Source organism: Nelumbo nucifera, chromosome 3 (genome assembly GCF_055504915.1).
Source record: "Nelumbo nucifera cultivar China Antique chromosome 3, China Antique-T2T, whole genome shotgun sequence".
Classification (NCBI taxonomy): Eukaryota; Viridiplantae; Streptophyta; class Magnoliopsida; order Proteales; family Nelumbonaceae; genus Nelumbo; species Nelumbo nucifera.
Window position 1 is genome coordinate 92008973 of NC_142651.1, and position 14378 is coordinate 92023350.

The following is a 14378-nucleotide window of genomic DNA, read 5'->3' on the forward strand; positions in this document are numbered from 1 at the left end:
TTTAAATTTTATCATAGGAGATTGCTGAAATGATGTTCAATTTATGACTGTTTTTAAAATTAGCAAGATTTTATCACAGGGATAAACTTAGAACCGAAACCGACTCAACCTGACTCAAACCGACCAGATCGGTTTTGCTTAACACTGGATCGGTTTCGGTTTCTATGTCAGGTAACCCGACCAGGTCGGGTCGATTGAAAAAGCCACAGTAAACCGACCCAACCCAACCCGTGAACAGCCCTAGTTGCTAGGGAAACAATATTTTGGCATTGAGTCAGCCGGTCCTCAGGAAGCAATGGAGTTCATGCATATCACTCATGAACTGTTTTGGCTTCTAGGGTTGATTTACTTGGGTGATTACTTGCCCATATGGAGGTGGCTTGACCCTTTTGGGTGTGAGAAGAAGATGAGGGAAGTGGAGAAGAGAGTGGATGGGTTTCATATGAAAATAATTAATGAAGAACATAGGAAAGGGAGAGAGAGGAAAAAGGAGAAGAAAGGAGAGGATGATGACAGGGAGATGGACTTTGTTGATATCTTGTTGTCTTTGCCTGGTGAACAAGGGAAGGAGCACTTGGACGAATTCCGACCGGAAAGGCATTTGTCGGCCGGCAGATGGAAGCCGAGGAGTCGATCTCAAGTCATGGAATTGACTTGAAGATTTTGCCATTCAGTGGTGGCAAGAGGAAGTGCCCTGGGGCTCACCTTCGTCCTCATGGCTATTCCATTGCTTCGACTGGATTCCGCCGGAGAGATTGAAAGCAGAAGACATTGATACAACTGAAGTGTATGGGATGACCATGCCCAAGGGCCAAGCCCTTGATGGCTATAGCCAGGCCACGCTTGGACTGCTGAGTGAGAATAATCTTAATGGCTAGTTTGAATAAAATAATTTTAGTTATTGTTAGTTTGGGAACTTCATGGAATCCAAACAAAGCCTAGCCTTATGGGATTCAAGAAATGAAATTATAAACATATTGACACAATCAATTTATTTTATACTATAAAGTTATGCATAGAAAACTGAAACTATACTGGGCTTGCTTTAGTGCTCTGGCCCATTTAAAATTTGAAAAAATTCTCAACCCAACCCAAAAGATTTAATTTATCTGTCATGGGCTGCTTCTTCCTTCAAAAGCATGGCTAGGCCTAGGCCTCCGACTTAGAGGCTAGATAAATTTTAGGGTATTTTAATTCAAAATAAATAAATATATATATATATATATTAAGAAATAATTCATGTTTTTAATTACAAATCAAATATCACTTAATCTTCTTATTCAAATAAATGGAATTTTTATGTGCTGATCCAAGAAACCATGGGTGCTGGAGAAGGTGCCGTATTCAATACGGGTCATCATGCAACGTGGAGAAGGTGCCGATGCTTCTTTCTATCCTTACTCCGTTAAATGCTCCTACACCTATGAGAGTATGAATCCTTAGAGTCTTAAAACTTTTAGGGAAAAGTACCAATCAGCCTAGATCAGAATTTTCTAAGCCCAAAGTACAGGGAAAATGCATCCTGACCGTGAATTGATGCCAAACTCACGAGCAGGATGTGGTTTATAGGGGGAGAGGGCTAGCTTCCGGTGCAACGCGCAATTAAGCCGCGTACGTAAAAGAGTACTGTTGAAGCCTATATATATATGATCTCTTTTCCTCCTGAGATCAGATCATCGTCTCAAGGCTAACTGCCAAAGCAACCGCAACCGACAGTTAGATAATTTACCACTACCAGTCTTCAGCAGTCTCTCTCTGGTACTTGTTCCGATTTGCTTTCTGTCACCTCCTCCGGATCCGGCAATGGTCACCATGGTTGCACCGGCTGTGCGATGTGCCCTAGACGCTGCGGAAGAAAGGTTCAAGGCCCAGGACGTAGAAGGCGCGATCAAGCACGCCAACGCCGCCAAACAGCTTCACCCCCATCCGGAGGCCATTGATCAGTTGCTCGCTGCTTACAACGTCCATCTGGTTGCTACAAAGAAGAGGAAAAGAAACGGCGACATGGATTGGTACGCGCTTCTCAACATCGCCGATTCTGCATCTGCGGACACCGAGACCATCAAGAGGCAATACAAGAGGATGTCTCTCATGGTTCACCCCGACAAGAACAGCTCTGTTGCTGCTGAGGGCGCCTTCAAGCTTATCTCTGAAGCGTGGAGCGTCCTATCCCAACCCACCAAGAGGCGCAAGTACGATCTTCGATCGGGTACCTACGCCCATGCACGTTCAACTCCATCTGCAGCGGCTGAGGCTTCTGGTTCTAGTTTTCCGACGACGACGAGTGCAGCTTCCACGGTGGAGATCAAGCCGTGCCCTTGTTGCAGTAAGCCAGTGAGTCATGAAAAGGCCAACAACGGTGTCTTCTCTATTGTGTGCCGGGATTGTGGTTTTAGGTTCAAGTACGTGAGTTCAGAATTCTACGAGTGGAGTACCAGCAAGCGCAAGCCTGTGACCTTCTCTTTCACCACGGATGAAGGAAAAGAGATCAAGATTCGAACTTTCTGATGATACTTATTGGATGTTCACTCATTCTTTCATTTTTTTTTTTTCTTTCCTTGATAAAATTTACTACTCTGTTCATCATCATTTTCTCAAAAACAAATAAGCGATTATATTTTGTCAATATTCAAGCTTTCATCTTTATCATCAGTGCATTTATGTAAGGTGTGAATTTGCAATACTCTATTAATTCGGACTGGAAATGCCATCAAACGCGCGAACTTAACCCAGACCCAAATCCTTACAGCCACACCCGTAATCAGACTATAATTGACATTTCCTTTTGTACCCTGCTTGGAGTGCATGCGCAACCAAAAAAATGCCCAAAAGTCACTTCCAAACGACTATTACCACTTCATTTTTCGGGGATCCTGCAATGATTCAATGAAGACTAACCGGTAGAAGAAAGAGCTCTTGAGGCATCTTGACAGCTAAAAAGGCCATAGAAAACCCATGAAAGCAAAACTCATCCAACCACTCTCCACGATAACCAATTCATCGATGGCTCTTGATCCTCTCTGCATTCCCTGATCTAAGTCACTCCCCATCCCTATAGATGACAAGAAAACCGAGTACTTTTTCCCATATTAACTCACCAAAGAAATCCTTAAAATGCATAAATTGTTCTTCTTATACATCATCAGCTTAAATGAACAACAATCACAGTATTTCAATGACATGTATGCAAACTGTTGCTCTCAGCCCGGAAAATTCAAAGGGAGAGCCAACAATTGAACAAATGTTCCACTTACTCAACAGTGGACCATTTGTTTAAAGCAATATGCCTGACATCTACTTAAATCGCCACCATGCAGGAAACAAAAGCTAAAAAAAAAGGAAAAAAAAAAAAAAAACTCTCTTGATGTAATTTCCAACCGTAACAGTTGGAATTCATTCATCCATTTCTAGATTCACACGAACGGCTGCTCGGATTATAAGGATCTTTCTTCCATATTGCCTCAAGGTTCTGGAAGCACTTCAGTGGTCTAACCTGTACATAATACAAGAATATACAGAAGCTTAACGATCATCATACGTTACAGTCCTATCAACCCGCAGTCCATAGGCATGATAATCTCCATCAAACTATGCACCACATCATAACTCAGCCAATTTTCCAACCATACACTTCTACAAACTGTTTAAAAGTAAGGAAGCCAGTGATTTGTGGATTACATGCAAGGCATGACACAATCTAATAATTGCAAGAGTCCAGAATGATGAGCATGGGTATTCTTTGCAAAGTGCTAGGCAATACTCCTCCATTATTACACCATTACTATCATATACACAAATGGAGAATGATCACTTTTTCTTTCTCAATTTTAGTGCATCAAATATATTACAGACCTTCCAACGCCTTTTGTGAGAAAGACGGTTATTAATCTCATCCAGCCTGCCAATTATTGTTTTGAATGTTGGTCTCTGTGATGGCTTCTCACTCCAGCATTCCTCGATTAACCTATGAAAAGCATAATAACATAGCTTCAGCAATTAAAATTGCCCTGTCATGCTACATGCTACCTAATATGAGGCGCTAAACATGAGAAAAGAACTAAAGCACTCAATAGTATTAACAAACGAGACCAAGATGAATTGAACAGCAAGCATTTGGATTATTGGATGCAAAGAATCTCCTTTACCTGAATGAGAGAAAATAGCAATGATATCTTTAAGACAGATGCCTTGCTCATGATATTAAGGGAATATAACTAGCAAAAAGTTTACCTTAAAGAGAAAAATCCTCATACAAACATTACTCATCAATTTTCCTTTCAAGGACTAATCCCATTTAAGCATTAGCTTAAAATCATAGATGTTGTAAAAGTTATATTACAGGCATGAGCAACCCTTCTTTCTTCTCTTCTGATCCCCCCCCCCCCAAATTAGTGCCTGAGCTTATCATTGTCTATTTTGGTTTTCAATGTACTTTATGTTACACACTCCTCGTATTTCCATAAAGAACAGAGATAATATTTGCATTCTGTTCAATTTTGAGCAAGAAAGCTAATTTTTAACACTATTTATGTCAAGTAGATAAGCAACTTAGAATGGTGGCATGGTGAAAATAAGAACAAATTACAGCATAGCAAGAGCTCATGAGCTAGGGAGTGCCAATTGCAGCACAAATATACACCATTGTTCAAGTTACAGCATTCCAAATATTCAATGGATGTTAAAACTGACACCATTGAAATACTTACTCTTTTAATCCATGCGGATAATGCTTTGCTGGAGCTCTAAAAGGTGGGCGTTCTTTTGCAACATATGACTTGGGAACTTCATCTTCATATTTTTCTGAAAAAGGTGGGCGACCTTCTATCATCTATAAAGTAGAGAACATAAGAGAAATTATTAGTTTGGTGCATAGCAATATAGCATACAGAGAGTTGTGTTGAAGACATGGAACTTCATAACTTATTCAATGTTGTAACAATAAAAATGTGAACATAGCAGTAGATTAAAATTTATGAAGATTAGTAGTTTTTACAATAATTTGTTGTAAGAAACAAAGCAAATAAGATTTAACTAACTGAACACCTGGGCTTTTCTTCATCTTGTGTCTGGGCTTTCTTTTTTCCTTTTTTGTTGGGATGAGAGGTCACCAGATAGAAATACAAGTATGGAATTCGATGACTACCAATCATAACAACATTGCAAAGAGTCAATGTTCTGGGTCCTTTAGAAGTTTCAAATTAAAAGTCACTAGAAGAATGATTATCCACAACAATTCTCATGGGGCTCATTTTGATGGTTTTATCATGATAGGTATTTGGCATTATGTAACAGTTTGAGGTTGTCTCCCGGATACACAAGATCAAAGGGCCCACAGATAGGTAGGAAAATGCTTGGCTTTAACAGCTTCAGTTTCTAGTGCAGTTAGTTTTACCCAAGGATTTAATCATTTAAATATGGGAAAATCTATGATGTGGAAAAGATATGGTATGGGAAGAGCTTTGACCAATCAAAATCCACCCATGAATTTTGATAAATATCACCTGATTGGCTACTACATTTATGATAGTGGTTGATTGGTAATATCATATCCTTTCCATATCATAGTGGAACCCTTGAAAAAGTAAAAAATTGAGGTTGGATTGATTTGACCCTAAATTGCCCAACGTGCCATACATCTATGTATTGAATCAACTCTTAAACCATTGGGCCAACTCGATTCTTGTGTTAATAAATGAAATGAAACAACTTTTATTAAATATAGTATCTACATGTAATCCAAATAAATAATACAATTTATGTTTAATAATTCTAACTAAAAACTAAAAAGAGTAATATTCAAATTAATATTTTATAAACTAATGGAATAAATAATCTATCAAATCCACATTAAAATCAAAAGATGAGATTAATCACAAGAAATTTATGCAAATAAAATATTAACAATAGAATAATTATTTTAGTACTTAAAATTAATATATATATGTAGAGAAGATGGGCCGAATGGCCCATAGACAGTCATTTCATGTTATGTTATGTTTCTCTCTATTGTGGGCCTTATTCTGGGCTCATACTCTGTAATATTCTGTTTTTTGTATTTTCCTGCTCACTCAAGGGCCTCTCTGTAATTTGTCAAAGATTAACTTATTAATAAGATGTTTAGAGTGTTAGAGAGGTTATGTTCGAACCTCTTACTCTCTAACACTCATTGCCGCCAGCTCTCTCTTCTCTTCTTCTCTTGTTTGTTCATTTTCTGGTTTGCATCTAATCTCAAACAGTTCCATACATCAAGTGGTTCTAGTTCAGCCAACTACATGAGGAGGTTCTAGGGCTGAAAGTTTACAGTCATCCGCCTAGTTCTTGGAGGTCATTGGAGGGTGCCCAAGTTTCTATACACTTGGAGAAGGGTTCGGTGACCAGGAAGAATCAGAGAGCAAGTTGTTTGGCCTGATTTGAAATCAGAGAAAAGGACTTTCGAAATTATCTCAGAGAACAAGTGTTCGGCCTGGTTTATAGTTGAAACCAGAGACTCTCTTGCTGTAAGTCTTTTCTCAGTTCTTTGCTGAGTTATTTTTTTGTTATCTGGGAGGACTGTTAAAGCATTCAAAACACCTCCATTCGGCCCACTGTTGCTGGACTGATTTCTGGGTTATTCTGGAAGTGTGGTTCGGCTGTTATTGGGCTTCCAAACTGCTAAAAAAACTGATCTAAATTAAGTGGTACAAGCCTCTACTTAGTTCAGCTGCTTCTTGGACTTAGACAAAGTGTTCTTGAAGTGATTTCTGCTTGTTAACAGTGAAGTGTTAACTGTTGCATACATAGTGTTTGTAAAAAGTCCTCTTAGGTACTGTGGACTGTTTTCTTTGTTCTCCTTGGGAAATTATTGTTGGGAACCAAGAATACATATTGTTTGGAGGCCTACTGATTGTTCCTTGAAGGCTGAATCAGGGTTTCTCCTCTTTGAAAGTGCTGCCACCGAACTTGGTTCTCACGGCTGTCAGTTCTGAACTGAGTTTGTGTGTTGTTGTGTTTGCTATTGTTTCAACTCAATCTGAGTTCCTTGAAATCAGATCACTTTTAAAGGCCTGCCGAAACCCTAATTGAAGTTCTTACATAATGGACTTCTCAGAAATTGAGAACAAGAGCACTGCTGAATATGGACATAATTTGGGAACTACAACTGATTCCTTGTTGGCTGTAACTACAGTTAAATTGGATGGAACCAATTATTTGGCCTGGTCACAATCCGTAAAAATTCATATTTGCAGTAGAGGAAAGTGGGGGTTTATCTCTGGGAGCAAGAAAGCTCCCCCAGAGGAGGATCCCTCTTATGAGAAATGGGTGCAGGAGAATTACACAGTGATTGGGTGGCTTGTGAACTCAATGCAGCCACAGATTAGCCAACATTACTTGTGGATGAACTCGGCTAAAGAAATATGGGATAGTGTTGCAGAAACTTACTCCCAGAAGTTGAATGTTGCCAGAGCTTACAAACTGAGAAGTGATGTGAAGAATCTAAGACAGGGGGAGAAGTCACTTGCAGCATACTTCTCAGCCCTAAAATCTATATGGCAAGAGATTGATTTGATAGAGGCCGTGACATGGGATACCCCTAAGGATGCTGAAACATATAGGAAATTGGTTGAAAGGAATAGGGTCTTTGAGTTCTTGACAGGGCTGAATTCTGAATATGACATTACAAAGCAAAACATCTTGTCCAAAGAAGATGTTTCATTGTCTCAAGCATATGCTTTGGTCAACAGTGAGGAAAGCAAGAGGCAAGTGCAGGTTCAAGGGGTCAGTATCAATGATCATTTTGCAAATATGGGAATCAAACCCAAAGGGGTTACAGGAGCCCCCAGTGGCACAGGAAAGAAGGAGGTGGTGTGTGAATATTGCAAGAAGCCGAAACACACTAAGGACAAGTGCTGGAAATTACATCCCAGTCTTGTCCCTATCCGATTCCAGAAGAAGAATGACAGTAGAAAGACAGGAAGTGCACATATAGCCACAAGTACAGATACAAAGTTTGAGTCTGCAAGTGCACAATTGGCAGCCATGAAAGCTGATTATGAGAAGTTTGGAAGGATGATCAGCCAGCTTGAAGGTTTAACTTCATCATCCAACCCTTCTGGAAGTCCAACCACCACTGCATTTGCTCACTCAGGTATAAGGGCTTCTGCTAACCATGCATCTACCTCAGGTAATCCCAAGACCCCTTGGATCATTGACTCAGGTGCTTCTGATCACATGACCAACCTTTCCACTTTGTTTGTGTCATATGATTTGCTTCCTAGTCGTGACAAAATCACCTTAGCTGATGGTTCTCTTGCCCCCATTTCTGGCAAGGGAACTGTCAAGCCTACAGACTCTTTACTTTTATCTTCCACTCTTCATGTACCTAAGTTAAATACCAACTTGTTATCTGTAAGTAGCTTGACCAAGTCATTGAATTGTTGTGTAACCTTTTTCCCTTCTCACTGTGTGTTTCAGGACCTGAAGTCTCGGAAGGTGATTGGGAGTGGCCATGAAGTGAATGGAATATACTTGCTCGACACCCCTGGCCAATGCTTTGATCATCCCAAGAATGCTGCTTTTGGTTCTACTTCTTCAGAGTCTGCCAGTCAAATTATGTTGAGTCATTGTCGGTTGGGTCATTTACCCTTTTCTGCTTTAAGTCATTTGCTTCCTAAACTGTTTAAGGGAGTCAGTGTGTCCAGTCTCAATTGTGAGTCATGTCAGTTGTCAAAGCATTGTAGAAAAAATTACCCTGTGAGCAATAAAAGATCCTCTTTTCTTTTTCATATTGTACACTCTGATGTGTGGGGGCCTTACCACTTATCCTCTATGGGGGGCTACAAATACTTTATCCTGTTTATTGATGACTTTTCTAGATTCACTTGGATATACTTAATGAAATCCCGAGACGAAGTCCCGAGACTTGTGAGGCAATTTCATGAGCTTGTTTTGACTCAATTTGGTACCAGAATTAAGGTTTTCAGATCTGACAATGCAAAAGAGTATTTTGAGAAGAGCTTATCCTTGTATCTCTCTGACATGGGGGTTATTCACCAAAGCTCCTGTGTTAGAACCCCTGAACAAAATGGAGTTGCTGAGAGAAAAAATAGACATATTGTTGAAGTTGCAAGGAGCCTTTTATTTGCCTCACATGTTCCCACAAGATTTTGGGGTGATGTTGTACTTACTGCTACCTATCTCATAAACCGTATGCCATCCAGGGTTTTAGGGTTTAAATCCCCCTTCAGTCTTCTTCATCCAGATAAGGATCTCTTCCCAATTCCTCTTCGTGTGTTTGGTTGTACCTGTTATGTTCACATTCCAAGTGTGCAGAGACACAAGTTTGAACCAAAAGCCCACAAATGCATCTTCCTCAGTTACTCCCCCACACAAAAGGGTTATTGTTGTTTTGATCCAAAGACTGGCACCAGACATGTCTCTATGGATGTTACCTTTGATGAACTTTCTCCTTTTTATGGTTCCTCTCAGGAAGGACATTGTCAACAGGGGGAGAGTCTGTCACAAGTTTTTGCTCTTCCCCTTCCTGTCCCAGTTCAGTCTCTTGACAAATCTGTATCCTCACAAAATGAATCAAAGGAGGATCAGCCACTCCATTCCTCTTGTCCTAGTGCTCCTATTTCTTTACCTCCTCGTCCTACCCATAATCCCAAAGTGTATCAAAGGCAGAGATCCAGGAATGAGCAAGTGGTTTCCCTTACAACAGATGAGGCTCATACCCTCCCAATCATAGATGAAATAACAGGTATTGCTTCAGCTCCCTTGGAATCCCCCTTCCCAGATCTTGATGTCCCCATTGCTGTTAGGAAAGGAAAGCGGAAGTGTACTGCACACTGCATTTCCAAACACCTTTCTTATGACCTACTTTCCCCTTCATATTGTGCCTACCTCTCTTCAGTTGCTTCTAACCCCATTCCTAGGTCTGTATCAGAAGCTCTTGGGATTCCAGAATGGAGAGATGCCATGCAGGCTGAAATGGATGCTCTACATGAAAATGGTACTTGGGAGGTGGTGGATTTGCCTGAAGGGAAGGATCCAGTTGGATGCAAGTGGGTTTTTACCATTAAATACAGGGCAGATGGGACTATTGAGAGGTACAAGGCCAGACTTGTTGCAAAGGGCTACACACAGACATATGGGATTGACTATCTGGAGACTTTTGCCCCTGTTGCTAAGATGACATCTATGAGGGTTCTTTTATCTCTGGCAGCTCACTTTGATTGGCCTCTCTATCAGTTAGATGTAAAGAATGCATTTCTGAATGGTGACTTACATGAGGAGGTCTACATGTGTCTTCCTCTAGGAATGTATGGGAAAGATATGCAAGGAAAGGTATGTAAACTGAAGAAATCTCTTTATGGCCTCAAACAATCTCCTAGAGCCTGGTTTGAGAGATTTAGAGCTGCACTTGTTAAATTCAGCTATGTTCAGACACAGTCAGATCATACTCTTTTTGTGAAGAAAAGTGGGTCTCTAGCAGTGTATCTCATTGTGTATGTTGATGACATTATAGTGACTGGTGATGATGCCTCAGGCATTCTGGGCCTTAAGTCTTTCCTCCGTACAGAATTTGAGATTAAGGATCTGGGGGAGTTGAGATATTTCCTTGGCATAGAAGTTGCCAGATCCAGGGATGGGATTCTTATTTCCCAGAGGAAATATGTCCTTGATTTGTTGTTTGAAACTGGAAAATTGGGTGCAAGACCAGCTGCAACTCCTATTGATATGAGTCACAAACTTTCAGCTTCGGATGGAACTTTGTTGGAAGACAAAGGGGTCTTTCAGAGACTTCTTGGGAAGCTTTTGTACCTGTGCATGACTAGGCCAGATATTGCGTATGCTGTCAGTTGCATTAGCCAGTTCATGCATGCTCCTAGAGATACCCATATGGCAGCAGCAGAACGGATTTTGTGCTATCTGAAAGGCTCTCCAGGAAAAGGAATTCTATTTGCCAAACATGGTCATCTGAAACTTGAAGCCTATACTGATGCTGATTGGGCTGGAAATATTGATGATAGAAGATCTACTTCAGGGTGTTGCAGTCTGGTGGCTGGTAATGTTGTCTCTTGGAGGAGTAAGAAACAAACAGTTGTGGCTCGATCCTCCGCAGAAGCAAAATATAGAGCCATGGCACATGGAGTCTCGGAATTGTTGTGGCTAAGGTCCTTAATGGAAGAACTTGGGGTAGATCATGACAAACCCATGATGTTGTACTGTGATAATCAGGCTGCCATCAACATTGCTCACAACCCGATACAACATGATAGAACCAAACATATTGAGGTTGATAGACACTTTATTCGTGAAAGAGTCTCCTCCGGTGAAGTGTGTCTTCCATTCATTACTTCTGAAGGACAACTGGCAGATTTTCTCACCAAGGGCATTTCCAAGGCAAGGCTTCAACATGACACTGGCAAGCTGGGCATGATTAACATCTATGCTCAGCTTGAGGGGGAGTGTAGAGAAGATGGGCCGAATGGCCCATAGACAGTCATTTCATGTTATGTTATGTTTCTCTCTATTGTGGGCCTTATTCTGGGCCCATACTCTGTAATATTCTGTTTTTTGTATTTTCCTGCTCACTCAAGGGCCTCTCTGTAATTTGTCAAAGATTAACTTATTAATAAAGGTTATGTTCGAACCTCTTACTCTCTAACACTCATTGCCGCCAGCTCTCTCTTCTCTTCTTCTCTTGTTTGTTCATTTTCTGGTTTGCATCTAATCTCAAACAATTCCATACATCAAGTGGGCTGTTTTTCAACTATATATATATTTGTTAAAAGGTTGTTTATGTATGCTTTATGTCACTATTAGCACCATATGGATACTATTGTAATTTTCAGATTATATTATGATTGCCCTAATATAAATATGAGAGCTGGTGCCGCCAACTCAATTTTTTGGCTCTCAACTCTCTTCTCTCCTCTCTCTTCTTCCTTCTCTCTTCAGCCGCTCTCTTCTCTGTTTAATAATATTTAAATTATTAATTAATATTTTAATTTACATTAAATTAAATAACAACATAATAACTATTTACAAAAATAAAAAATGTTTACAAAATATTTGGGAATATAATATAATAGAACCTATCAAATCTACTAATCAACATTTATACCAAAAAAAATGGTTTTAATTTTAGAAAAATATAAAAAATATTAATAATGTAATAATCATTTTAGTAATTAACAATTTGCATGTGATATGTATCTTAGAAATTTTAACAGATTTGATATATTTTAAATTGAGATTATAGATTTTTATAAATTATTAATTGATATTTTAGTTTGCATTTGAGAATTTAATATCTGGTCGACTTTTCTGTTAATTTTAAAAGGTAAAAATTAGTAAAATAGAAAATAATTGATACAATAATTAAAATATAATATGTGCATATGTTATGTGTCTTGGACTCTTGATTGATGCATTATCAATAAATTGCATGATATTTATGCATCCTGTTATATTAATTGTAATATGTTTTTTTTTCATATACATCATTAAAATATAATCCTATGTATTTATACATTATTTGTGGCTATTTGATTTTAAATTTAGTGTTATTAATATACTACGGAATTTGTATGTGTTTCCCTAGTGTATCTAAAAGTTTCCATATTTTTCATCCATACCCATGCTTTCCTAAAGCATATATGTATTTGCATCTAAGTTGTTCGATACGATACTCAATATCGATACTCTTATCCTTGGTTTTACCAACTAAAATGTTTTACAACAACTTGGTGCAAAGGATTTCAAGTTTCAGACCTTGCTCTCCTTACAAGACCAACAAGTTCCAAGGAAATCCTTCTCAGGCACACTATTGATTACAAAGATTATTTTGGGGGTTGTGGAGAACATGTTTTGGTCATTTTGGTTATTGTTTTCTGTAAAGTTGTCCCCAACTAAGTCTCTTTATATATACCAATGTTTTAAAACACGGAAGAATGACATGAGGCATTCCACTACCTAGAGGCGTGAGGCATAGTTCAAAACGTAAGAGGCATAAGCCTCCCGAACACAAGGTGTAAGCCTCTTTAAGAGGAGGGTCAGGAGGAAGGGGAGGAGGAAGAAGAAGAAGGGAGGATCTCATTTTTTCTTTTTTTTAATAAAAATCTTTTATATTAAGAAGAACAAAGATGCATAGCACTAGTTGAAAGGGGGCAGCCCACTTTCTTCCCCCTTATCTTTTCTTCCCTTCCCTTTCCTTTTCTCTTCTTTTTTTCTTCTCTTCTCTTTCTTTTTCTTTCCCTCTCCTTTCTTTTCTTTTCTTTTCTTTTTTTTTTTTGTCTTTTCATATGAGATGTGCATGAGATGTACGCCTCTAGCACGCCTCATGAAAAAAGCATATGAGGCGTACACCTCTAGAGATGTGATTCAAACCAATAAAATTAGTAGAATATTTCAGAATAAAGCAAAAGAAATTAGGGAAGAAGAAGGAAGATTGGAGAAGAAAGGAGAAAGAAAGGAGTTCGATAATCTCCTCTTTCTCCCACTAATCCCTTTTAATAAACTTGCTTAAGTAATATAATTTACAAGGTTGCCCTTAAGTAGGATTGCGATGTACATTGTTGACAAACTATAAAGCTTGCAATGTACTTCCGGATCATTCTCATCATTCCTTTCCAGTAGAATTGCGATGCAGCGCGTTTGTCTGTGCAAAGCACCCCTGAATGGCCCACTATGGGTGACGCATGGAAGTAATCTAACAATCGGCCTATATGGGCTGAATTGGCTGGTAGTACTAACCTGTTTTTATGATAAAGCAAGGTCCCCTTGACCATGCAATCAGGCTTAGCTTGCTGTGAAAGGCGGTTTTTTGTCTGTTGCAGTTTGGGTCTTGTTGCTGCCTTCAGCTATGGGCTGAAGAGAGACCTGTACCTGTTGCAGTTCTGGGTATCTTGACAATGCATCAGCAGCCTTGTTGGTTGCTCCTGGTCGATATTCAATTGAATAATCGAACCCCATGAGCTTTGAGGCCCAACGTTGCTGATCTGGTGATAGAATTCTCTATCCCAGTAAGAATTTGAGGCTTTGATGATCATTTCTGGTTATAAACTTGCGCCCCAGTGGATAGGAACACCGATGTAAGACTGCCAAGCTATCAGCTCCCTTGTGTACATTGAGCTAGATCCTCGCTGAACTGAAAGTGCTTTACTAAATAAGGCAAGGGGTTTCCCTTCTTGCATTAATACAGTTCCAACCCCTTGACCCAATGAAGGGATGAGAGATCCATCATATGGATAGCCGAACCCTATAGGTAGGTTGGGCAAAATTTCAAAAATTTCTCTCCCCCATGTGGGAATCACATTCCCTATTTTAGAAAACTGCATTTTCAAGGATCAATCTTGAACCCTAAACTAGACCAGATCTGAAACCAAAAGGTA

General features: G+C 39.4%; 1 protein-coding gene across 1 annotated transcript in view; it reads right to left on the reverse strand.

The window, feature by feature from the left end:
* Positions 1–3078: 3078 nt before the first annotated feature.
* The window catches only part of LOC104608992 (serine/threonine-protein kinase 12-like), a 35246-nt gene continuing 23946 nt past the window's right edge, over positions 3079–14378 (reverse strand). The window contains exons 10-12 of the mRNA XM_010275141.3: positions 4707–4828; positions 3853–3964; positions 3079–3493 (exon numbers count right to left, since the gene is read on the reverse strand). Of these exons, the coding sequence (XP_010273443.1) occupies positions 3398–3493; positions 3853–3964; positions 4707–4828 (330 nt within the window). The 3' untranslated portion in view covers positions 3079–3397. The remainder of the gene's footprint in view (positions 3494–3852; positions 3965–4706; positions 4829–14378) is intronic.